General features: G+C 36.5%; 1 protein-coding gene across 2 annotated transcripts in view; it reads left to right on the top strand.

The window, feature by feature from the left end:
- Positions 1-14,709, top strand: part of EMB2754 (Vacuolar sorting protein 39) — a 56,021-nt gene extending 41,312 nt beyond the window's left edge. For both annotated transcript variants that reach the window (XM_089822101.1, XM_089822102.1), the window contains 8 exons: positions 2,690-2,802; positions 5,760-6,195; positions 12,005-12,334; positions 12,565-12,792; positions 12,979-13,221; positions 13,367-13,879; positions 13,962-14,060; positions 14,185-14,709. In XM_089822101.1, the coding sequence (XP_089678227.1) occupies positions 2,690-2,802; positions 5,760-6,195; positions 12,005-12,334; positions 12,565-12,792; positions 12,979-13,221; positions 13,367-13,879; positions 13,962-14,060; positions 14,185-14,385 (2,163 nt within the window). In that variant the 3' untranslated portion in view covers positions 14,386-14,709. The remainder of the gene's footprint in view (positions 1-2,689; positions 2,803-5,759; positions 6,196-12,004; positions 12,335-12,564; positions 12,793-12,978; positions 13,222-13,366; positions 13,880-13,961; positions 14,061-14,184) is intronic.
- The last annotated feature ends 10,945 nt before the right edge of the window (positions 14,710-25,654 follow it).

Genomic DNA, 25,654 nt, shown 5'->3' with positions numbered 1-25,654 from the left:
GTTCACAACTTCCAACACCTCAAAGGGTCCCACATATCTTGGGGCCAATTTGGCATTCTTATCGAACTTGATGGTACTCTTTTGGGGTTTTACTTTTAATAGAACCTTTTCTCCAACTAAGAATTCCCTGGGTATTCTTTTTGCATCTGCATAACTTTTCTGTCTATCATTTGCTTCTTTCAATCTCTCACGGATTTGAATTACTTGTTCTTCCATCTCTTTTAGCATTTCAGGCTCAATGACAATCCTGTTTTCAATACAATTCTAGCTTATAGGAGTTTTGCATTTACGGCCATATAGGCCTTCAAAAGGTGCCATCTTCATAGCGGATTGATAGGAGTTATTATAAGAAAATTCTACTAAGGGTAGGTACATCTCCCACTAGTACTGTCAATCCATGCAATAAACTTGTAGAAGATCTTCCTAAACCTGGTTTACTCTCTTTGTCTGGCCATCGGTCTTTGAATGATAAGCAGAACTAATATTTAGTTTGGTTGCTAAAGCCGAGAATAGTGTTTGCCAAAATCTGGATGTTATCCTGACATCCTTGTCAGATATAATCTTTTCCAGAATTCCATGAAGTTTGAAGATTTCTTGCACAAACTTCTGAGCAATTTTTGGTGCTCCATCGGTCAAATTACCGGGTATGAAGTGGGCCACTTTGGTTAATCTGTCTACTACCACTAAAATGGTGTTGTGTTTTCTTCAAGTCATGGGTAGTCATTGTATGAAATCCATGGTGATTATCTGCCATTTCCATTCTAGTACTTTGTTTGGGTGTAGGAGGCTAGCTGGATAGCGGTGTTCTGCCTTGACTCTCTAGCACTCTAGACATCCTGCTACATAATCCGTTATTTCTCTTTTCATTCCCTTCCAAAAATATAGGGGTTTTATATCTGTCAACATCTTAGTTACTCCAAGGTGTCCTGAATAGGGGGCTGAGTGGAATTCTTCTAAAATCATTCTTCGAATTTCTGGTGCTTTGGGTATGTACATCCTACCACCATACCTCAATAGTGTAAGTACATCATAGTTCTTTGCCATAATTTGCTCCAAGTTTACATCCACAAACTTCCTGAGATCAACATTAGTAGTAGCAACCACAGTCAGCTTATCGGAAAGGCAGAAGAGATAGTTTAAGAGGCATATTATCTGCCTTTAGGCATCCAATACGTTCCAGGAGCATTATAATAGAAACACCATACTTCCTCTTGCAGGTTTGCAGAGGAGCGGGGGATGAGGAAGGAGGAAGAGGGGGGAAGGATCCCCGGTTGTGTCCAAAGCCATGAAAATGGTTGCAGAGAAATCAAACCTAGGGATCAAACTAAACAAGCAAACAACACGACATATGCAACACGGAGAGACCAACGATGTGAAAGGAATCCTGATGACAAGCAGCAGAGGAAAATGCAGAGGAAACCCTTTCCACGAGCAACAACAGCAGTGACACCAATCAAAATATTCCAGTGGAAGAAACTATTTAACTATACAAAATCTCAAACTAAATGCACTATAACATACCTGTAATATATCTCCAATAAGTGCCAACTAGGGTAGTTCTCCCTCCATCAAAATTGATTTCCAAAAGAGGATTTTCATCCTCCAAAGGTTTGAGACAAACTACGTTTGATCTTTGAACTATGCAGGATTCTTCTTCTCAGATAAGCATATGGCAATGAGAGCCATGACTATCTTTTATTATATCTCAATGAGAAGCATAACCAGATGCAGTCAAAAGATGAATAGGCTCAAAACCTGCGCAAGAGCATACCAATTGGAATCTACCATGAGAAGTCTGCTCTGCCAACCTCTTGAGGAAAAGGATGCATTAATGGAGTTTTCAACATCCCAGGCCATCATTATCCCTGATGCTCCTTGAGCGAGTTTCTGATTTCTGTTTTAAAACTGCTGCTATGTCTCTGTCTTTCTGGATTACATCTTTACTGATATTTTCCAAAAGGATTATATGAGCTCATTATATGTGATGGTTCTTCTCTTAATGCAACTCTGATAATTACTGACATTTAGGGGTTCTACCCTGTTATTTTTTGTATATTTTTTAACACGAGTTCTTGTAACATGTATGATGTATTTCTCTATCTATCTACCTATGTATTCTCAAATTTTTGTTAAAAACATTTGTGGAACTGTTCATGTTGATGGAATTATTGCCTTTAGTTTTTGTCTTTTGATGCTAGGTACTGATTGAAAATAAATTTAAACCCTAAATATCCATTTCTAATGTCAGGTGTTTTTTGTAACAGCAATGGAAGCAATGAGCAATTTGATTATGAGGGGAGAATGCATTAATATGCAAATGAAATATTAACTGACGATACCAGGCATATCCAACCATCAATCTGCCTAATGTTAATAAAATGATGCAATAGATTATACACGTGTCATAACATATAATATTTAAACAGTTTTTGGAAGCTGAATGTCCATTGTAATTGAAATAGGTCACTTTTCTACCATGTTAGCTCTGGTTTGGCTGTTTTGAGATTGAATAATTTTCTTTTAGGAAGCTTGTAAATGGGGTTGAACTTGCCATCTGATCTCATTTCTTGGTTTGCTTGGTGGTCATTGAGTGCGTTGGTTTGTTTTGATGGCCATATTATATATTTTTATTCTATGAAATTAAAAGGGATTTTTATTAATGTAATTCCGGAATTATACTGAGCCACAGGTAGTACAGCTAGCAGCATCTGGGAATTTTGATGAGGCATTGGCTTTATGTAAATTACTTCCACCGGAAGACTCGACACTTAGAGCATCTAAAGAAGACTCCATCCATATTAGGTATTTCTTAGCATTTAGTTATGCTATCAAGTTTTAGGTATCTTTGATGTAATTTAGATTAGGTTAAGCAATTGAGTAATAAAATTTTGTATCTTGATTGGTGATAAGCATGCATTCATCTTTTCTAGTTTACAGCCTCTTTGGGAAAACAAAATCTTGGACCAACTGTGCATTATTTTGAATCTTTCTATGTTAAGACTTAAATTCTGTTTTTCCAAAGCAAAATTGCGTGCTGAGCTTATAGTTTTTGCAGTCTTTAAATTGATGGGAAATGGAGAAAAATTGGATATTTAGTTTGAGAAAATTGAAGTGAGGACAAACTTAGAGACAGACAAGGCTGAATCTCTAAGTCGCTGAGTACTGCTTCCTATTTTTCTCATTTGTTTAGAATTATTGATGGTTATCTTGTGACCTCTGTGTTTATTCTATCAGCTCTATACTCTGTTTTTGAAAATGTCAAGCTGGTTATGGATGAAATAGGGCAGAAAATATAGTTGCATGTCTCCTATTTTAATTCTATAGAATTAAATGATGTTAAATTTGAGTCTATAATAATTATCTGGTTTGTGCTATATTTGGCTTTCTTTGTTTTGAGGGTCTTCTGTAGAGTTAAATCTCTCTATTTTTGTTTCTCTCTCTTCCGTAGATTACTTCTATTTCTAATGGTCACTCTTCTATGTTTTCATATTCTCTCACTATTCAATATGGAAACTTTCTATCTCATTTAGCATGTATCTATTTCACTTTCTTTGTTCGTTATAGAAACATTCTTGTGTATACTAGTATATATAGATCATTATGATCTTTGTTTAATAAAACTTTCACCATAATATGGTATTAGAGCAATATTTGTTTTGAAAAACAATAATTTCATTATTGAAATTCTCGGAGTTATTTTTCGAAATAGGTTTTGAAAATCTTTAATTTCTTCATGAAATTTTAGACACATAAGATTTTCAAATTGTTCCAATTGTTTTTTGTAGGATTGTGAATATTTTCTGAAACCCGACTAGGGTTTATCAAGAAATTTTTTTGGGCCCATTTTAAATCAAACTCGTGGTCTTTTTCTCCTATTTTGTTCCTACAAAATGTCAGTTGAAATCACACGTGGTTCGCAGTCTCAGCCGTCAAAAAAAAGTTGCATATTCTTGGTGGGTTTTTGAATATCTCAATTAGGTCGGTCTCTGTTTCTTTTGGGTGCATCATTTTCCATGTCTCAATTTTCAAGCTAGTGGATTCAGAATATAATTTCAGATTTTTGGGTTTTTCTAGCTGTCTTTTGGGTGTCCTTTCATTTTTTTCTAGGTCTTCCGTCAATTTGCCTCGAAGTTCATTCACTCCTTTTCAAATATTCATGTTTTTTGCATAAAAAATGTGTCATGGCATCTCACACCAACCTTCTCTTGGAAGGCAGTTAGGGATTCAATGGAAAGAACTACAACACTCGGAAGTAGAGAATGATGACGATCTTCAAATACCGTCGCCTTGAGGCACTTGTTCTGGGTATTGAGACTCATCCTACCACAGTCGATGCTACTCAAGAGAAGTTTGATGAGTGTAATTGTGAAGTAGTTATGCTCATTAAGCTTTCTGTTATTGATGATCAGCTGCCTCAAGTGCCATCCGACAAGACAACTACAAAGATTTGGAGTATAGAGAAGGATCTCCACGAGACATTAGAGAAAGTAAAGCCTTCTTTTTGAAGAATCAATTATTCTCTATTATCATGATGGATGAGCACATGTCCTTATATGAACATCTTCTAAAGACTAAGGACGTTAGAGATCAGCTTGAGGCCATTGGCTGCACAATGGAGGACGAGGATATGGTGGTCATTACTCTGAAAAGTCTGCCACCATTTTATTAGCACTTTATTGATACACTCAACATTATTGCAACTAATGTTGACCTCAAATTTCCAGATTTGTGCGCCAAACTTCCAAATAACAATGCACAGCCTAAAAAATGCTGCTGAAGATAGATCACAAAACACACACAGCAATTAATTGTCCAAACTTTAGATGAACATGCAAACCATTTTTCCAAGTTGATCACAAATCTGGAGCTGAAATCAAGAACATCAAAGAAGGACATGGTTTCTCAAGTGTGTTCGTTTGCCCAGGACATCCTGAAGTGTGGGCCAGGATGGATCCACTTGGGGAAGAGTATAAAGTGGAGATGCATTGCTACATCTTTTGCAGGTAGTGAAAAAAGGAATAGCTTTAGTTCCTTAGGATATAAATAAGTTGGAAATAGATTGCCAGAGATCTAATTGTTAACGTTGTATGGAAAACTGCAATCAGAATTTTATTCTTTTTAACCAACCATAATTATACATAAGTGACTCTTTCTTTATTGAAGAATATATTTACAATGGCATAATATTGATTTATAACATTGCTACTAGTTTAGTTTGATACCAGAGTTAATGAACTATTAGAGGCGGCAATGAGTTTTTATTGTTGATGTATCAGCAATTGACTCCATTTCAGAATACAGTCTGTCTATTTTTTGTATGCCTTGTGGCAATCAGTAGTGCGTTTGTCATTCTGCAAACTTTTCAAGGAGGCTTATAGGATTCTCAGCAATTGGTTTTACATGAGCTTATCTTTTATGCATATAGAAGCTTGGCATATATATGTTTCTTCCTTGTGTTTGATTCCATTGGAGAATATGTGTGTGACACTTGTTAGCTAAATACATTTTTCAGATAACAACTTGAAGAGAATTTCACAATATCAATTCTAGAAATTGTATTAATTGTGCAAAGTGTCTTCTTATGTATCTTTCCATGGCTAAAAACTCAATTTATAGAGACTCAGAAAAACATCATAGAAAATTAATCCCCTATGTTCACTCTGTTTGGGCTTCGAAACTTGATTTCTGGTTATTTATAAAATATTAAAATGTACTTATCATCTTTATAAATCTATTCTCTGATAAGATTTTTGAAACAGGTATGGCCAATATCTTTTTGATAATGGGAGCTACGAGGAGGCAATGGAACAATTTTTGGCATCTTCACTAGATATTAGCGAGATATTGGCTTTATATCCTTTATTGAAACTTCCAAAGGATTCTAATGATACTCCATCCAAGCAAACGCTTGAACCTTCTTCCAATATTTTGTATGAACAACACCTTACAAAGACATTTTCTAATGCATTGGATGAAGCTGAAAGCGGATCCCTGTCACAGGATGAAGAAAAATATAAATCTTCAAGTGGAAAGCTAAATCATAATTCTCTTAGTGCTCTTATCAAGTATCTGTCAAAAAGGAGAAAAAATATTATTGGAAAAGCAGCAGCAGAAGACACAGATGAAGTTGTTGCAGCAGTAGTCGAAGATGCAAGTTCATCTGCGAATTCTTGGAGGTCAAGCAATTCAATCAAGGTGTGCTCTTAGCCAGAAATATTGCTGATTTTTGGTGTAATGATCTATGCATTCTTTTATAAGTTCGCCTTTTATATGTGTTGATTTTGTACACTGCACTTCATTTGAATACAAACATGGTAGCTGGATGGAGCTTGGAGATCAGCTTAGTTATCTCTGCAGTATTAGTTGATTCAGATTGGGGTTGTGCTATATTCAAGTGGTTAACATCACTTATATGTGGGACATTGAGGCCTCTATTTTTTGTGATAAGGATATCAGTTCCTCTTCATAATTTTCCCATTATTTCCTGTCCAACATCACATAGTACTAGTCTTCTAGTTTTTTGATAAATTGAGTTTAAGATATTTTCTGCTTTTTCTAAAAGCGAGCAATAAAACACAAGGCTGATTGATACCTGCTGGATGGCTGGCTATGGACTTCTCAGCTGTTATATCACATGCCTAAACTTCAATAAGATTAGATTATGCAAAAGGAGCCTGATATAGAGCTGGTAATGATAAAAGAATAAAACAGTTGTCAGTGCTAATACCCCTCTGACATGACAATGGTTTGTGTTTCATTCTTCATGTTGCTATCTGTTCTCGAATAATGTCTCTGTTTCTAGAACCCAAAGTTTTAAATTGATTTTCCATCATTGTTTACAATTTTAGGACCTCAAACATTTTGTTGATTCTGAAGCAATTGTTTTGTGTTGATAATTTTTTTTGTTGTTATTCATCCAAATCATTTTGATGTTTAGTGTCTTAATCTCTGTCTCCTAAGTATGATAAAATTTTGGTGTGGTTGTACATAAGACAATAAATCTTTTCTAAGAAATTTCACTTTCAGTTAAAATGATTTCTTGATAAGAAATGGCAATGGCTTCCATAGTAGGAAAGCTTGGGCCTGGCAACCCAAAATTTTGACTTGGACTTGGGACTTCCAAGAACTGACCAAGAATTTAAAAAGAAAAAGAAAATGAAAGAAAAAAGAAAGAAATTAATACATAAGAAGTGCAGATAATAAATTTTAAGAACATAATAAATCTATCTTGGTAATCAATCTGTTATGACTTAAGAAAGAAACAAACTGAAACAAAAATGGTTTTGAAACCCTTGCTGGAGTTTTCCTACAGCAGTTGCGTCTGAGTCTGAAACATCCTGAATTTCACTTAGGAACTTGCAAGTTACCTGGCAGGATTTGATCTGCAAGTCCTTGGCTAGTAACCGCTTGCCAAAAAAACACAAGTCACTTGGGAATCCTGCAAAATTTAGCAGAGCTGAGCAACTATGGTGCACACCTTAACATCATTTGTATGGGCCTTTCATGTTCATCCTTCATGTTTCGTTGCCTAGCTGCAGATAAAGTATATTAGCATACTGGATCAAATATATTAAATTATACCATGAACTAGCTTCCAAGTTCCCGTCTCAATTTAATTTATAGATTCCTTGATATAATAAGTTCACAATATACACTCAATAAATAAGTTCACAATATACACAAAATAAGCAGGTTTCTACAGAAACTGTAGATAAGATCAAAGACGATCTTATTAGCTAAAATTACAATAAAGTGCATTATTGAGTACTAAATAAATAATAAACCATTATTTTAATACTCTCCCTTGATGCTCAATCTATCAACAACACCAATTAGAGTCCCTGAATTTTACAAACTTATCTGGACGAAGGGACTTCGTGAGAATATTTGCTGTCTGATCTGTTGTTGGAACATACAACAACTGAATGGATCTGTCTTCATCAAGTTGCCGAATGAAGTGACATTGAGTTTCCACATGCTTGGTTCTTTCATGGAAGATTGGATTCTTGGCAAGTTTGTGAACTCCCTAAATATCACAAAACAAAGGAGGTGGACCAGCTTGAAATATTTGCATATCTGCAAGCATCCGTCCAAGCCAAACTGCCTCACAAGCTGCTTTAACAACTCCAAGGTGCTCTGCTTCTGTCAAGGAGAGAGCCACAACCTGCTGCTTCCGCTGTTTCCTACTATTCCGTGTGATTGCACCAGATCCCAAACTGAACACATACCCAAATGTTGATTTTTTGTCATAAATGAACCCGTCCAATTTGAATCTGTGTAACCAAAGAAGTCTAGTATTTCGACTTTGTGTGTACAAGAGTCCAAACTCAGAAGTGCCCTTCACATAACGAGCACATGGTTCGTTGCTACCCAATGATCAACCTTGGGGGCTGTCATGAAGTGTGAAATGTAGCTCACTGCAAAACTGAGTTCAGGATTAGTGGCAGTGAGATAGATGAGACTACCCACTAGCTACCTGAACAATGATTCATGTACTATTGGTGAATCGGACTTAGCTGATAGCTTGAGCCCTTTTTCCATGGGTGTGGAGGCAGGTTTGCAATCTTGCATTCAGAACTTATGTAGAAGACTTTTAGCATACTTGGACTAGGAGATGAACATATTGCTCTCTATTTGCCAAGCCTCAATACCTAAACAATAATGGAGAAGTTCCAAATTTGTCATGTAAATGAGCTCTACAAACTTTGTTTGAGCTCACCAATCAACTGCTCTAAGCTGCTAGTAATGATTAGGTCATCAACATAGACAACAAATAGCAAAATCTCATTACCAACCTGTTTGACATAAAAATTAGGATCAGATGGACATCTCTGATAGCCATGACCTATGAGGTACTTATCAATCGTGATGTACCAAGCCCGAGGAGCCTATTTTAAGCCATAGATTGCTTTCAACAGTCTGCACACCTTGTGTTCTTGACCGACAACCTTGAACCCTAGAGGTTGAGTCATATAGACTTCTTCCTTCAACTCACCGTTGAGGAAAGCACTCTTAACATCCATCTATGAACTTTCCAACCAAACTGTGCTGCTAAGGCAAGGGCAAGCCAAATTGTACTCATCTCGGCTATAGGGGCAAAAGTATCCTCATAGTCAGTGCCTTCTTTCTATGAGAACCCCCTAACAATGAGACAAGCCTTGTACTTTTCAAGGGTTCTGTCAACTTTGTATTTCACCTTATACACCCATTTGCAGCTAATGGGCTTCTTCCATGAAGGAAGATCAGAAAGGACCCAAGTGTGATTCTTTTGAAGACTCCGATATTCGGCTTTCATAGCCTTTTCACACTTAGGTATCTCTTTAGCCTCTGAATATGTTTTAGGCTCATAAACAATATGAATGTTGGCCATTAGAGAAAAATTAAAATTATGTCGTTTGCTATTGTTTCTAGATGATTTACCTTCAATGAGCTCTTCATGATGAAGATCACCAATAGTCTTAGCCCACCATTTGGGCCAAAGAATAGAAGAACCAACATCAGATGTTGAAGCTGAAATTGGTATTGGATTTGGAACAGGTTCAACAGGTTGAAGATTACCATCATCCGGAGGAAACTCAGGTTGATCATTTTCAAACTGAAAAGCTGCATCAGCCCTCACATCAGGTAGACCTAGTGGAAGACGAACACCCAAATCAAAAGCCTTCAAAGGTTTATCCTCAGAATGCTGCATAGATGGGGATGGGTGGAAAGGTCCACATGCTTCATCAAAGACAACATCCCTCTTGAAGACAAGACAATCAATGTTTACATCTATCAATCGTTAAGCATTATGGTTGTCATTGTACCCCGTGAACATAAGCCTTTGATTCTTGGAAATTAACATTGAGTGCTTGGCATGTGGAATCCTTACATAAGCTAAAGTGTCAAAATTTTTGAGATGATTGATCCTAGGTAGGGGACCTATTAGGGAGATAGACTAGAGTGAAAACTGCTTCTGCCCAAAACTCATTAGGAACACTTTTGTGTTGTAACATGGAATGAACCATCTCAACTATAGTACACGATTGGGCTGCTCTACAACACCGTTTAACAAAGGAGTGCGTGGTGTGGTTAATTGACGTTTTATACCATGTCAGAAGTTGGAGTATGTTGTGGAACAAAATTCCCCCCCTTCCTAGTTATCTAATCTAAGAGTGATTATACATCAATCAAACTTTTTCTACCAAGGCCATAAACTTCTGAAATACAATAAAAGCATATGATTTTTGTCTAAGAAAGTACACCAACATTTTATGACTGAAATCATCAACAAAAGCAAGAAATACCTATGATCGGTAACAAAAGGTGTCTACATTGGCCCACAGGGATCAGCATGAACTAACTGAAGTACCTTAGAGGCTCGCCATGAGTCACCATCCATGAATGGTGTCCTGTGCTTGCTTTCCAACTTGACAAGCTCCGCAAATACCATGATGTCGAGTTTGGATCTCATGTAACCTACAAGTCCCTCTCGAGCCAACCAAGAGAGAGTGCACATTTAAGTGCCCATACCGCTGATGCCAAAGACCAGAGATGGAAAAACTTGTGGCTGCCATGGCTAACTTCGTAGAATCACCAATATCCACAAGTCGATAAAGACTATGATCCTCAATGCTAACAACTACAATAGTGCGAGTGTCCCGAGCAATAATCAAACACTTGTGTGAGCTGAATACACCATCTAGCTGAGGAGAATTCTGCATGATTTGACTGATTGAGAGAAGATTTAGTTCCATGCTAGTAATATAGTACACATTGCGGAATATGAGATTCCTCTTACCAGAATGTACTTGAACAGTGCCCTTATTGACAACTGTGTATTCTCCTCCTCCAAAAACAATTGAGTCAGTGAATGGAGAGAAGTCAGTGAACCAATCATGTCGATGAGTAAAGTGGTCCAAAGCACCTAAGTTAATGTACCAGGCAGAAGACTTCACATGATCTGCAGATCTTTTAGCCATAAAGGCATAAAGGTAGATTCTTTCTGCTCAATGTGCTCGGCTACATGTGCTCTCTATTGAGACCCTCCTTGCTTCTTCTGTTCAGAAGCCAATTGCTGACTACCTTCCAACATGATGTTGGTCAACAAAGCCATCTTCACATTTTTTGAGACATGATAAACAAGAGACTATGAAGATGCTGATTGCACGAAATTCTATGCATGAATTTCAATGCACTAAGACAGGTACAAATTTTAAATTTGAAGACCCAAAAAAACCCAAAAAGATCCAAAAGAGATCTCAAAAAACCCAAAAAGAATCTGAAATCAGAATAAAATTTTGACTATGTAGAAATTGAGGCACAAAAAATGAGGTGTCCAAAAAATTCTGACAGCCCAGATGACATCTTGATAAGCCCACCAAGAATTTGCTAGTAGTTTTTCACAATGACAAAGGACCTGAGAATTTTGAAAGAAACCCTAGTCATTTTGGCAATCCCAAGAAAATTGCAGTTTTGACTGTAAAAAAATGGTGGAAACAAAAATGTTGGCACAGATCAAAGACAAAGGGTGTTAGAAACCCTAGATGACACTAGTCATGGCGACTGGTCTAGAAGGATGACACCCAGGAAGTCGCAGGTTTGCAGAAATAAAAAAAGCAGGCTGATTTGAAGCTGTGATCTGCTTAAAAATGGCGACAGGGGAGGCAGGTTGCAGACAAATAGATGCCGAAAAACGAAGAGGGAGTAGAGGACATCATTTGCATAGAAAAACTCTGCTAAAAACCCAAAAAACAACCAAAACCGCAATTTGCGGAGGTAAAAAGCGCTGCTAAGAAAACTAATTAAAACCAAAGATCCCATTAATTATGATTTTATAAAAGCTTGAATGCATTACCTGTTGAGCATCATACACCACTAATCATGAGCATTATTCTCCGAGTTATTTCAGTAATTCTCAATTGTGTTATTTGTTTTGTCATTGAATGCTCTTAAATTAACAATGGCTTCTATACATTAGTTTGATGAACTGAAAGAAATTGTTATCTGGATTTTAACATTTCAGTATGGTAGTAATATTAAAGGAGGCAGAAGTGCTAGAGAAAAGGCAACGATACTGGATACTGCTCTTGTTCAGTGCTTACTGCTCACAGGACAGTCTTCTGGAGCACTAGAACTTCTTGGAGGTCCAAATTATTGTGATGTAAAGATTTGTGAGGAGTTCATGCTGCAAAAAGGTCATTACTTGGAATTGATAGAACTGTATAAGTATAATGAAAGACACAGGGAAGCTCTTAAGCTTCTTAATCAGCTAGTCTCAGGTTCAGATTCTCTTCCTGTACCTCCAGCAGACACACAAAAGCTTGGGCCTGAATCAATTATAGAATACTTGAAGGTACAACACAACTCAAATATATGTTACATAATAATGATTATATGTTTTTATAATAACTAGTCAGTACTTTTCAAAGTTCTAATGCATATCTGTTTTATTGCTAGGGAGCGATGAACAGCAATCTTATATAATTAGGTGTAATAGTACATTTCTTATTCTTTTTTACTAACATTTTAAATGGTGCCTGTTATGCTTGTTGAGCATCTTAGTTGATCTTTTTTGTGTTGTAGCCACTCGGGGGCCTTGATCCTGCTCTTGTGCTAGACTGTTCAACCTGGATTCTTGAATCTTGTCCCCAACAGACAATCGAATTATTCTCATCTGCGGACCCGCCTCTCCCTCCAAATTTAGTGAGTTCATACCTCAAGCAGCATGCACCGCACATGCAAGTTACATATTTAGAGCATATGCTTGTCCTGCATGGAAATGCGCTTTCTTCCAGCCTTCAGAATGAGTTGGTAAGTTTACCCTTTCTTATATTTGGTATTTTACATAAGGTTCAATTTTATAATTTTTCCATAGCAAGAGTACTGATGTTGGAATCCACTTTAGTTTTTGGTGCTTCCATCACAATTCCAGCTTGCAAATTGTATAATTTATCAATTTCCATTGTAAGATCGAGTAGCGTGTTTGGTGATTTTCAGGTGCAAATTTATCTTGCAAACGTTCTTGAGGAGTATGCAGAACTAAAAGGTCAGGAAAAATGGGATGAAAGACAAAATTCCATTGCTAGGCAGAAACTCTTAGCTGCTCTGGAGAAAACTTCTGGTTATAATGCTGAGCTCTTATTAAAACGTCTTCCACCTGATGCTCTTTATGAAGAGCGTGCCTTTTTGTTGGGGAAAATGGAACGACATCAACTTGCCTTAACATTGTATGCACATAAGGTACTCCCTTTCCAAGTGCTTTCTTTTTTCATGCCAAATAATTTAATGGGATATCTGGTAAAATACTTTTATCCCATGAAAAGATATGGAATGTCTTTGCTTCTATGGATAACTCAGTTGTATTGATTGTATTTTCAATGAGTAGCTTCGTGAACCTGAGCTTGCGTTGGGTTATTGTGACCTTATCTACAACACTGCTACCTCGGTAATGAGTGGTAAGAACACAAGTAGTCTAGCAACTAGTCAACAACGCCACTCAGCCCAGAGAGCAGCCCTCAACATCTATCTTACGCTCTTGCAAGTCTATCTCAACCCTCAAGCATCAAAAAAGGAATTTGATCAGACGATTGCTGTTCTTAATTCATCAAAGGAACCAGCAACTTACAAAATTGGTTCTGCACAAAAAGCAAAGGGACACAAGTCCAAAAAAGTTGTTGAAATAATAGAAAGAATTGAAGATAACAGGCAAAGTGTTAGTAGTACCAGCACTGACAGTGCTCCAGAAAGTGGACGAAGTGATGGAGAAGAATCATTTGAAGCATCAACAAATGTTGAGGGAGTGATGCTGGATGATGCATTGAATCTCCTCAGCAGAAGATGGGACCGTATCAATGGTGCTGAGGCCCTTCGCTTGCTACCTTCAGATATTAAGTTACAGGTAGATGTTACAGGTCACATTCTTTTATGTTCTTACTTTGTGCATATTATGATTCCAGGGTTAACTTTTTATCTTTCAACAGCTGTTACTTCCATTTCTTGAGCCACTACTGAAAAAATCAAGTGAAGCCCGCCGCAATTTGTCAGTCATAAAAAGCCTCCGCCATAGTGAAAATATGCAGGTATGAACAATAGGAAAACATAATTTTCTGGGATTCCCCTGATTGCTTCTGTTCTTTGGAGTAATATATATTGCATTTATTTAACAATTATTAAAAATGACTGTCATTTTAATTTCCCTAACAGGTTAAAGATGAACTCTATAATAGTAGAAAACGGTTTGTGAAGATTAATGGGGAAAGTATCTGTTCTTTGTGTAATAAGCGGATAGCAAGCAGTGTATTTGCTGTTTATCCAAATGGTACAACTGTGGTGCACTTTGTTTGTTTCCGAGCTTCTCAGACTGTCAAGGTTGTCACTACTGCACCAAGCATGAGAGCATCCTAATTTGTATTTTTCTGTCCATGCAATCAATGTTCTGGCTGAATGTCTACTGATTACACATAATTTATGTATATTTTAAGCCACTTCTTCCCCAGTTTGTATTGGTCAACATTATAAACTCAAATATTGATTAGGACATTTCTTGTTGAGTAGGTTTGAGCAACAAGCGAACTAAGCATTTGAACAATGCAACAACATTTCTTGAATGAATTTGCATGGCCTAAAAAATACCGTGTACATATGCTAGGTACTTTGGTGTCTTATATTCTTCAAAAGATCATTTGCAACTTGATCATGGATATTATAATACAGCTACCTATTCTGTGATCATCGTTGTTTTCCATAGCTTTGCCTTTGTTTTGGGGATAATTTTGAATGACAAGAAATGGAGGTTACATTGATTAAAAACATTTGACTTCAGATCACTTTGTAATCTATACTAGTAGGGTGTATTTACTTGTTTAGAATACTGTTTTCTCAACCATGCGAGCGGTTAGTAAATGTCTTAGGCTTGATCTTTGGCATAATTTGTAGATGTCAATTGTATAAATAGATTTTTCTTTCCTTTTTGTTGATCTTTTTGTATGATGTCAAACAAATCTAGCAAAAGATACAGGGTTTATGTTTATTTGCAACTACAGTTTTGTGTGGTGTAAGTGGTAGATATAACATATAATTTAATTGGTAAGAGCAATTGCTTTGGCTGATCCTAGCAGAGTTAAAGGCTCAACTGTGGCTGATTCTAGTAAAGGGTTTAACTCTGTGCTTATCGTATTTAATTGAGATTATTATTTATTTTCATGGATATTGGTTGTAGTTCATTATTTTCTAAAATTGTATGCCCCCTTACTGTATATCATTGATTTTTTGTACTATATATTTATTATAGTATAATGTTATGTTGCTCCGGAAATGCCGCATGAGTCCTTATTTGCTTCACCCTGTGAATCCCTTTATGGTGACAGCTGCTTCCACATGGTGGGCATAGCAGGCAACCCGATTTGGACTACCAAAAGACTTACCCAAAAGAACCAAACTTGTTTTTGACACACTTCATTTGGCATCCCCCTCTTTTAAGGACACTTTTAAAAACCTATTGTTCATTCCTGCAAATTTTGAAAGTACTTTTATTTTTTTCTTACAATAGCTACAAACTGAGTGCCAATAAGAATTGTATGAAAATATGCACTTCTAAAAAAATTGCAACTGAAAAATAGTTTGTATGAGCTCGAATGGAGCAAGGAAGTTCTAAAACTGGTAATTACACCTGTGACAAATTATATTTTCTGGAAAATCTGTGCATAAAAATAAAAAACTGTCTTCAAGATTATCCCAAACAAAAAAAATTGCTCAAAAAATGGTCAATCTGAGCCTTAGTTATTAGTGTTTGCAAATTCCCTTAAAAATCAAAACTGCAAACGAAGATGGGGTACAAAGTTTTAAAAAATCTACTGATGTCAATATAGGGGGATAAGTCTTTGGAACAAGAGGACAAATGGGCATCAATTTGGGGATGATAAAGGGTTGGGGTACTATAGTATGGTATTTAAAATGCTAGTTATAAAAAAGATGTATAAGATTTATGTTGGCATAATCGATGCAATGATGGTAGGAGATGATTGGAGCTCTCATGCTACAAATTTAGTTGCATGATGATCAATTATTGTGTTGTCATTGATGTCTTCATTGATGTCAAGTATTGACCTAGTGTTGCTAGCAAGTTGTTGAGTATGAGTGTAGTGAATGAGATGTTGTAGTGAGTATTAGAGGTTTCTATTCTTATGGGAGACTTGGTGATGTCTCAGTTAGTCAAATGTATGACCACTGATGTGTAAGAATAAGTTATGATTGGTTGAAGGTCAACAATTCAATTACTACAATAGTTGGTGACATGCAATAGGTGATTTGATTGTTTTAAGAAGACCAGTCACAAGAGTAAGAAAAACATGGCTTGTAGAGTTTTTGATTATGATCACAACTTATTTGGATGATTGATGAGCGTTCTGAATATAAATGAAGTTTTTGGATTAATTGTTTGTGTTCTTGAGCTTCTAATGATAGATTGGGAATTGGTGACCGTTATGAATGAATTAGTGAATTTGGTCGAGGTAGACATGATGTGGTGTTGTGTCTCAACGATCATGGATAATGATTTGGTAGCACACAATGCAAGTGTTTCATGAAGATTTGAGAAGGGTTTGTTTGATCAAAATGTGTTCAATTGTTCTTCATGAATTCAAATGTAAAGTTAATAATGAGATGATGTGGTAGAAGAAATTTATCGTGTGCATTGAGATGTGTGTTTGGGTGCCTTGTGTTCGATTGATGCATCTGAAATTGAAAGACAAATGTGTTAGGGCAAGATTAGGGCAGTGGAATGCTTAGGGTTTCACATAATGTTATATATTTGATAAAGGAAAATAATTGGTGTGTTGATCGTGGTATAGTTGATGTAAGAATGCGCAATCAAGCTAGAGGTTGGTGTGGAATGAAGTGAAGTGTTTGTGTGCACTACAGTGGATTTGATCAAACAAAGGAGGTGTTATTAAGTAGATCATTCTACCTGTTCTTTCTTAATAGTTGCAATAATAAAATCCCTTAACCGAGTGGATCCTAATAGGCCCTTTATTGTAAATTGTTTAACAAGGTGCTACTTTAATTAGTGTTCTAAGTCTTCTAACAATGCTAATCTTGACAGGGTAAAACTCCTAACAAGGTTAGAGGTAAATCCCTTGATCATGTGGCACTTAACAATGCCTTTCTAAACTCCTAATAGGGTGTACTTGAGAAGAGTGTACAATTTGTGGGTACTAATTCCCACTATGTTTTTCACCCAAGTTAGGTTTCCATAAGACCAAGATATATGTGTCAAGTGCTGCATTATCTTGTGGATGTGGTTACATGTTTAATGCTTTCATTTTCTATTATTAAGCTTATACTGTGATAAGGGTTTGAGTGGTTGAAAAGTTGCATAACCAATAGATTACTAGTTCACCATCCCCCCTTAGTAATATGATCCCTTAGGATGAACAATTGGTATTAGAGCCAAGGTCCTCTATGGTGGTGAAGCTTAGCAACTTGAAGCAAAGATCCAATAGTGGTGCAAAAGGAAGGTCCTAAGTCCGCAAGGGAGAACTACCAGTGTGGTATGGAAGAATGAAGCTCTATCTCAAAGATATGGGTGAGCAATACTGGAATCATGTTGTTGCAAGATATGTTAACCTTGCGGGAACTCTCCTTGTAGATCAATTAAGGATGCAACAAGAATATAGTGCTACGATGGAGGTCATTGCAAGTACTCTTTTTGAAATAGAATTCATCAATGTCCAAGATCTTGAAACTGCTCATGAAATGTGAGAAATTGAAGGCTATCTATGGTGGCGATTTACATGCACATGAGGCATATGTAGATAGCCTAAAAGGAAAGTTTGATGACTCACGGATGATGGAAAGTGAGAACATTAAGAAAGACAATCAAATGATCAAAGATGTGGTCATTGTTGTCAAAGGAGTTGGACTCTTGAAGAAGAAAATGCAGTAAGCAAGACTTTGAGAACTTTATTGCCTAATAATGCTATTAGGTTCTCAACTATTCAAGAAGTAAGATCATTAGGAACACGAGTTGATACACTTGATGCTTTAATAAGAAAGTTGACTGCATTTGAGTTGAGCACTTTTGACGATATTTTGCCTATGGTGTAAGCTTCATTTAAGTCTTCCTTGAGTACTCTTGCTCTGTTAAGGAAAACAAAAGATGTTGTTAGTTCTTCTAACCAATATATTGCCCTAATGATTATGATGTTGGTCTAAATCACAAGTCAATATACTTGGGTGGTGGGGGGGGGAGTGAATTAGTATACTCACTAAGTTCAACATTTTACTTTAGATCATACTTCACACTTATTTATGGGTTAGTGCAGGCTATAGCTTAATCGGTTAGGAAAAGCAAAAAAATATTCACATGGAAATAGTAACACATAAAACAATATTTATCTCATGGCAACCTGACTAGGGAAAAACCATGATGTGTGAGTCGATCCCCACAAATTTACACTCTTATGAAGTGTGGCTGATCAAGAGCTTATCCTTGTTAAAATATTACAATGAAACATTGAGGTACCACCTTGCTAGGTGATTTAGATGGGATTTGTTAAGATCTTTCTCTATTAAGAGTAACCTAGTTAAAGGGCTTTAGAACACAAGGTAATGTGTCACCCCATTAAAGGATTTGTACAAAGAACTTGCTAGGATCCACCATCATCAAGATATGTTGTTTCAAAGGTAAGTAAACAAAAGAAAAGTGATCTAACAATTTAGCTACTAAACTTAGCTTGGTATAGATCTTTAGTTGGGTCTCTTGATTAGTCTGCAATTCTTCTCTACCTTCTCGAGTTTGCAATCTTCAGACTCTAATCACTGGTGTACTTGGCTCTTTTGGCTTTTAACACATGATATCCTTGTGTTGTTCTATCTCAGAAGCTTCTCCTAAAATTTCCTTAGCACCCCAACTCTTCAAAGATGACCTCTCTTTTCACTCTTTCTTCTCCTCTTTGAGATTCCTCTTAGCTTGACTCTTTCTGGATCTGTGGCTAATTAATTGGCAATCTAATATTTTCTCTTTTCATTCCATCTTTTATACCTCCCTTTTAGCTTCACTTGGAAGCTTCAAACTACAAATTCAAAATTTGAATTGTCACCCTACTACTAGCTTAACCTCCCATTGCAATAGTGTGTCACTCCTGTCATATGTAGCATGTTCATATAGGAGTCACAGGTGCTATGTGCCTTTAATGGTTTGCTCTAGCTAGGAAGAATTAAAATTAAAATTCTTCCAACTGTTCCTTGATCTTTACTCCCATCAACACTAAATGTAATGTAGACAACACTATTACCCTCTACATGACCAGACATTCATGAGTTTCTTGCTTGATGTTCATCATGTTGTCTAGGTTAGATCTACTTGTTGATATGTTCCTTTTGCTTAGCTACCTGCAACACATGCATACCTTCCTTAGCATGCTCCGTCTAGGTGGATCACATTTATCTCTGCCTTTCTTGGGCTCCCATATCTTCTTCGACTTAGACTGCTTATGTGAGTTAGAGTTACACATTTTCGTTGTGCCTTACTACCTGTCATGTTTTCTTCCTATGTGTTGCCAACAATGAGACACCTTTAATGACTAAGTCTATTTGTTTGTTTACCACCTAGTCTACAACACTTAGGCTATCGATCTCCTCCTTTGGCATCAATGGCAACACTTAGTCAATTGGACATACTTGTGCTCTTAGTTCCTTATTTCATTGTCTCCCCTTGAGATAGTGCACTTTCATGCATTTGATCATTTGCAACTTTCTCAACTTCTCCCAACTTTCTTCTTTGTTTATTGTTTCTTCTTTTCTCAACTTCTCCCACTTTGACAAAAATGCCAAAGGTGAGCATATTTTCGTGCTTCTTGTGCTTGACTACTCCCCCTATTGGAGTAGTCCCTCGTTCTCATGAATCCACCTTTACAAATTTTCACTTCTTGAGTATGGATTAATGCCACCTGATCAAGGCTTTAGTTTAGGCTGGATAGGGGTAAGACCCCTAACCTTTCTCTTAGATACTCAAACCTATCATTTTGAAGAGGCTTTGTGAAAATATCTGCCAGTTGTTCCTTGGTTGGTATATATTCAAACATGACCTCTTTTGTTTGCACCTATTCCCTAAAAAAATAGTACTTGATAGATATATGCTTAGTTGTTGAGTGTATAGCCAAGTTTTTGGATATATTGATTGTGCCAGTGTTATCACAATTGATAACAACCAGTTCCTCCATTTTCTCTTGAATTCCTTCAAGCAATTATTTGATCCAAACAACTTGAGTGCACTTTATTGTTGCAACAACATATTTTGCTTCAACAGTTGACTGTGATATGCAACACTTCTTCTTGTCGATCCATGCTACCAATCTTCCTCCAAGAAAGAATGCACCACCAGTTGTGCTCTTTCTATCATCTATATTCCCTTCCCAATCAACATTAGTAAAAACACCAAGTTCAAAAGTACCTTTGTGAGGATACTATAGGCCATTCTCTTTAATACCCTTCAGATATCTGAAGATCCGCTTCACAACTACCATGTGTGATTTTGTTGGGTTGGTCGAGAATTTGGCCACTATTTGAATTGCTTGTGCAATGTCTAGTCTATTGTGCATCACATATATTAGTTTACAATCATGGACTAGTAATGTGTCTCGTTCACTTTAGGTCTTTCATCTTCCTTATATAATTTGCAATCGGTCACCATTGGGGTACCTACTAATTTTGCTTCCTCCATGCCGAATGTTTTCAATACCTCCTTCACATACTTGGTTTTTCTGATAAAGATTCCTAATTATAACTGTGACACTTGAAGTCCAATGAAGAATTTTATTTCTCTAATCATGGACATCTTGAACTCCTTCATGGCTTCTGCAAAATCATCACTTAACTTATCATCCCCTCTAAAGATGATATCATCCACAAAGATTTATGCAAGTAGAAAACCTATATGTTTTTCATGTTTCATATACATATTGTAGCTGTCATTGGTTCTTATGAACCCAATCTTTATCAAGCATAAGTGCAGTCTCTCATACATATGCTCTTGGTGTCTTTTTGAGTCCATGCATAGCTTTTCTCAATCTACATACTTGATTCTTTCCTTTCTCAATTTCAAACCCTTCAGGTTGTTCTATGTAGAATTCTTCCTCCAGAACTCCATTTAAGAATGGCAACTTCACATCCATCTGGTATACTTTGAAGTTCTTGTGAGTTGCAAATGCTAAGAGTATTCTATCTCCTTCAAGTCTGGCTAGTGGTGCAAATGTTTCTCCATAGTCTATGCCATCCTCTTGGGCATATCCTTTGTAAACAAGTCTAGCCTTGTTTATGACCACTTCTCCTTCTTTGTTTTTCTTATTTCTGAACACCCATTTTGTTCTGATGACATTCTTGTCGTCAGGTTGGGTTACCAAGGTCCATACATCATTCTTCACTATTTGATCTATTTCTTCCTCCATGACCTTTCTTTAATCTTCATCTTTTAGAGCCTCACATGCTACTTTGGTTTCCATGTGTGAGAGAAGACATACAACCTCTCTTGCCTTTCTTCTGGTTATCACTTGTGCATCCTTGTCACCAATAATTTGATCTACTAATTGATGTCTTCTTACTTTTTTTGCTAGAACTAGTTCTTCTCTAGATGCCTCAACTCTTTGTTCTTCTTGTCGATCTCCTTTTGCTTGAGATGATATATCTTCTCGCAAAGGTTCCTCCTCTACCGATACTCCCTCCATTGTATTACTTAGTGGGATGTACTTAAATTGTTTGTAGTCCTCTAGTTCTTTCTTACTGTCTTCCTTATTCTTTTCAAGGAATTCATCTACCTTTATATTAATAGGTTCCACAATCTTGTTTGTCCAAAGTTTCAGACATCGATAAGCTTTTCTCTTGGTAGAGTATCCCAAAAAGATACCCTCATCACATTTAGGTTTGAACTTCCCTTGGTATTTATCTCTCTTGATGTAGCACTTTCTTTTAAATACCTTGAAGTAGCTGATAGACGGTGTGTGACAAAACCACAGTTCACAAAGAGTCTTCTTTGTCCCTTTCTTTATTTTTACCTAGTTTAAAGTGTATGCAATTATGCTTACAACTTCTCTTCAGTAGATCTGTACAACATTGTTTTGGATCATCAATGTTCCTACACAATTTATGATGGTTCTGTTTCTTCTTTCTACAACATTGTTTTGTTGAGGTATTTTGGGAGCTAACATTTTTCTTCTAATTCCATGCTCCTCACAGTAGCTTTCAAATTCTTGTGAGGTGAACTCACCTCTCTTATTAGATCTTAAGGGCTTCAATGCTCTACTAGTCTCTCTTTCCACTTTTTCTTTGTAGACTTTGAACATGTGGAAGGCTTATGGATTTTTCTTTCAAATAGAAAATCCACATCATTCTAGAAGAATCATCAATAAATAGCATAAAGTATATGTCTCTAGATACACCCTTCATCCTCGTGGGACCACACAAGTTAGTATAAACTAGATATAGTACATTTAGATAGATGTAGTTTTTGGGATTGATTGTGTTTGTTGTTTTTTGTATTTTTGGGACTAATGCAACAAACACCAAATACAATCAATCGCGTAAACTACATCGATCTAAACTATGTATTATGGAAATCTCTTCATATCAAGTACATGTTCTGAAGTAAATTACTTGCTAGAGAAACTTGATCTTGCCAACATTCCTAGCTAACAATCCTTACATAATATTTTCTAGTTTAGTAATGGGGAGTAAACCCTTTACATAGTTCTTCCTTTCTATTTTAACAATGCTTTCAAAATTAATATGACATAGCTTTCTATGACATAGGTAGCTATTATCATTCTTAACTACCATACAAGTATTACTAGAAACATTGAGGTAGAAATAATTACCTCTTCTTTGTTTTTTGTTGGCCAACAACTTGCCTGCCTTGTCAAATATTTTGCATGACCCTTTACTAAACTAAAATTTATAATCTTTTTCCAATAGTTGAGCCATGCTCGATAGGTTATATTATAATCCTTCTACTAGATATACATCTTCATAGGTAGTGGATTCATTTAGGGTTACAATACTTTACCTATCACTGTGCATGGCGAGTTGTTGCCGAATTTCATCATTCCTCCACCATAAGCTTTGCTCTTGTGGAACTTTCTCTTCACCTGACACGTGGTGTGAAAACCCAATATCTATTATCCAATTCTTGTGGATACTAGTAGTAGTTATCAGGATTCTTTATACCCTTTCTTTTGTAATGGTGACAAATGATACTTCATCCTCGTCATCTTCCTTGTCACTAGTTGACTTTTCATTAGTCACCCCTTCTTCAACAATTTAGCACCACTTCTTCTTTTTTGGCTTTGACCACATTTTGCTAGAGCCTTTCCAATTATTGTTTTCTCTCGAGTCGTTGGTCTCCTTTCTGACAGGTTAAGGACATCTAGCAACATAGTGTCCTACCTTTTTTAGTTAAAGCATTTGAAATGAAGCTTACCTTTGTATTTCCCTTTCCCTCTGACAATTCTTTTTGCTAATAAAACCTCCAACTCTTCTTGTTTTGCTTCTTCAGTGTATAGACTTTCCAACTCCTTGTGTCTAGACATACTTGGTTCTCCTTTTTCCTGTAGTGTTGTATTTAGAGAAACCAAAGCTTTGAATGTTGTTTCAACACTTGATGGTTGACTGTGGTCAAATTTTCTTAGTTCGAATGTAGTGAACTTTCCTATCAAGGCATCAAGTGATACCTCCATCTTTTTTATTGTTCTGAGCTCTTGAATAATTGACACCCTTATAGAATACTTGAGCAAAAGGGTTCTCAACATCTAGCTCATACACTCATCTTCCAATATTACTCCACTGCATGCTCTGATGGCTAGCACGATGTCTTTTACTTTCTTTCCATAGGCTTTTTTCTCTTCACCTTCCTTCATTTTTCATGTAATCAAACTTTCCTCACAAGCTTTCAAATTTTTCCCTCATGACACACTTGTCTCCACCATGAATGATGTTTAGTTTCTCCCACATTTCAGATGTTGTCTCTAGTTCCTCCACATTTTTGTATTCATATTATGAAAGGGTGCTTGCTAGAGCATCCATTTGGCCATGTGTAACTCCTTCTCCTTCAACTCATCTAGAGTAAGATGACCTAGTGATTGAACATATTTGACCTCTATATGGGTCCAATAAGCATCTCCAAGAGTCTTTAGATGCAAACACATTTTTTTGTACGATGAGCTGAAAACTTTGGTGCCTCTCTTTTGAACATCTTGCTCTTTTCCTTTATCTATTAAAATCTCTTCTCTTGAGGACGTTTCTCAGCTACCAATTGTTGGTACCAATCACAGGTTAGTATACTAGGGGGGTGAATCAATATAGTCACTAAGTTCAACTTTTTATTTTAGATCATACTTCACACTTATTTATGGGTTAGTGCAGGTTATAACTTAACTGGTTAAGGCCAAGAAAAAGCCCTTCACACGAAAATAGAAACACACAACACAATATTTGTCTCGTGGAAACTCGACTAGGGTTAAAACTATGGTGTGTGAGTCGACTTTCACAAATTTGTACTCTTATGAAGTGTGCTTGGTCAAGATCTTATTGGTGTTAAAAGATTACAGTACTATGAGGTGCTACCCCATTAAGGGATTTGGATGAGACCTATCAAGATCTTTCTCTATTGAGAGAAACCTAGTTAAAAGACTTTAGAACACAAGTTAATGTGTTACCTTATCAAAGGATTTGTAGAAACAACTTACTAGGGTCTACCCTTGTCAGGATCTTCTCTTGCAAAGATAAGTAAACAAAAGGAAAGTGATCTAACAATTTAGCTACTAAAGTTACCTTGGTATAGATGTCTTTTAGGCTCTCTTGATTAGTCTAAAACTGTGCTCTGCATTCTTCAGACTCTAATCACTAGTGTACTTGGTTCTTTTTGATTTTGCACACAATATCCTGGTGCTGTTCTGTCTTGGAAGCTTCTCCTAAGATTTCCTTAACATCACAAATCTTCATAAATGACCTCTCTTGTCACTTTTTTTTCTTCTCTTTGAGATTCCTCTTAGCTTACTTCATTCTAGCTCTGTGGCTAAGTACTTGGAAATCTAACTTTTTCTTGTTTCATTCACTCTTCTTTTATACTACCCTTTTAACTTCACTTAGAAGCTTCAAACTATGAATTCAAATTTTGAATTCTCACCCTACTGCTAGCTTAGCCTCTTGCTGCAGTAGTGTGTCACTTGTGTTATATATAGTGTGTTTGTACAAGAATCACAAATGTTATGCACCTTTAATGGTTCTCTCTAGCTAGGAAGAATTCAAATTCAAATTCTTCCAACTATTCCTCAATCTTTACTCAGATTACCATTAAATTCAATGTAGAGTGAACTCTTATCCTCTACATGACTAGGCAATCATGGGTTTCTTGCTTGATGTTCATCATGTTGTCTGGGTTGGATTCGCTTACTGATTTGTTCCTTTTGCTTATTTGCATGCCGGACATGCAGAGTTTCTTTAGCATCCTTTGTCTAAATGGATCACCTTTATCTTCTCCTTTCTTTGGATCCTATATCCTTTTCCACTCAAAGCACTTATTTGAGTTAGAGTTATAAAGTGTCGTGCCTTATCTATTGTGCCTTACTACTAGTCTTCCCTTTTGCCAACAATGAGAACACCTTTAATGATAGAGTGTACTAGTTTG

The sequence above is a fragment of the Cupressus sempervirens genome, chromosome 3 (genome assembly GCF_028749045.1).
Source record: "Cupressus sempervirens isolate cs-2001-9-10 chromosome 3, ASM2874904v1, whole genome shotgun sequence".
Lineage (NCBI taxonomy): Eukaryota > Viridiplantae > Streptophyta > Pinopsida > Cupressales > Cupressaceae > Cupressus > Cupressus sempervirens.
This window is presented reverse-complemented; position numbering and strand designations above follow the sequence as displayed.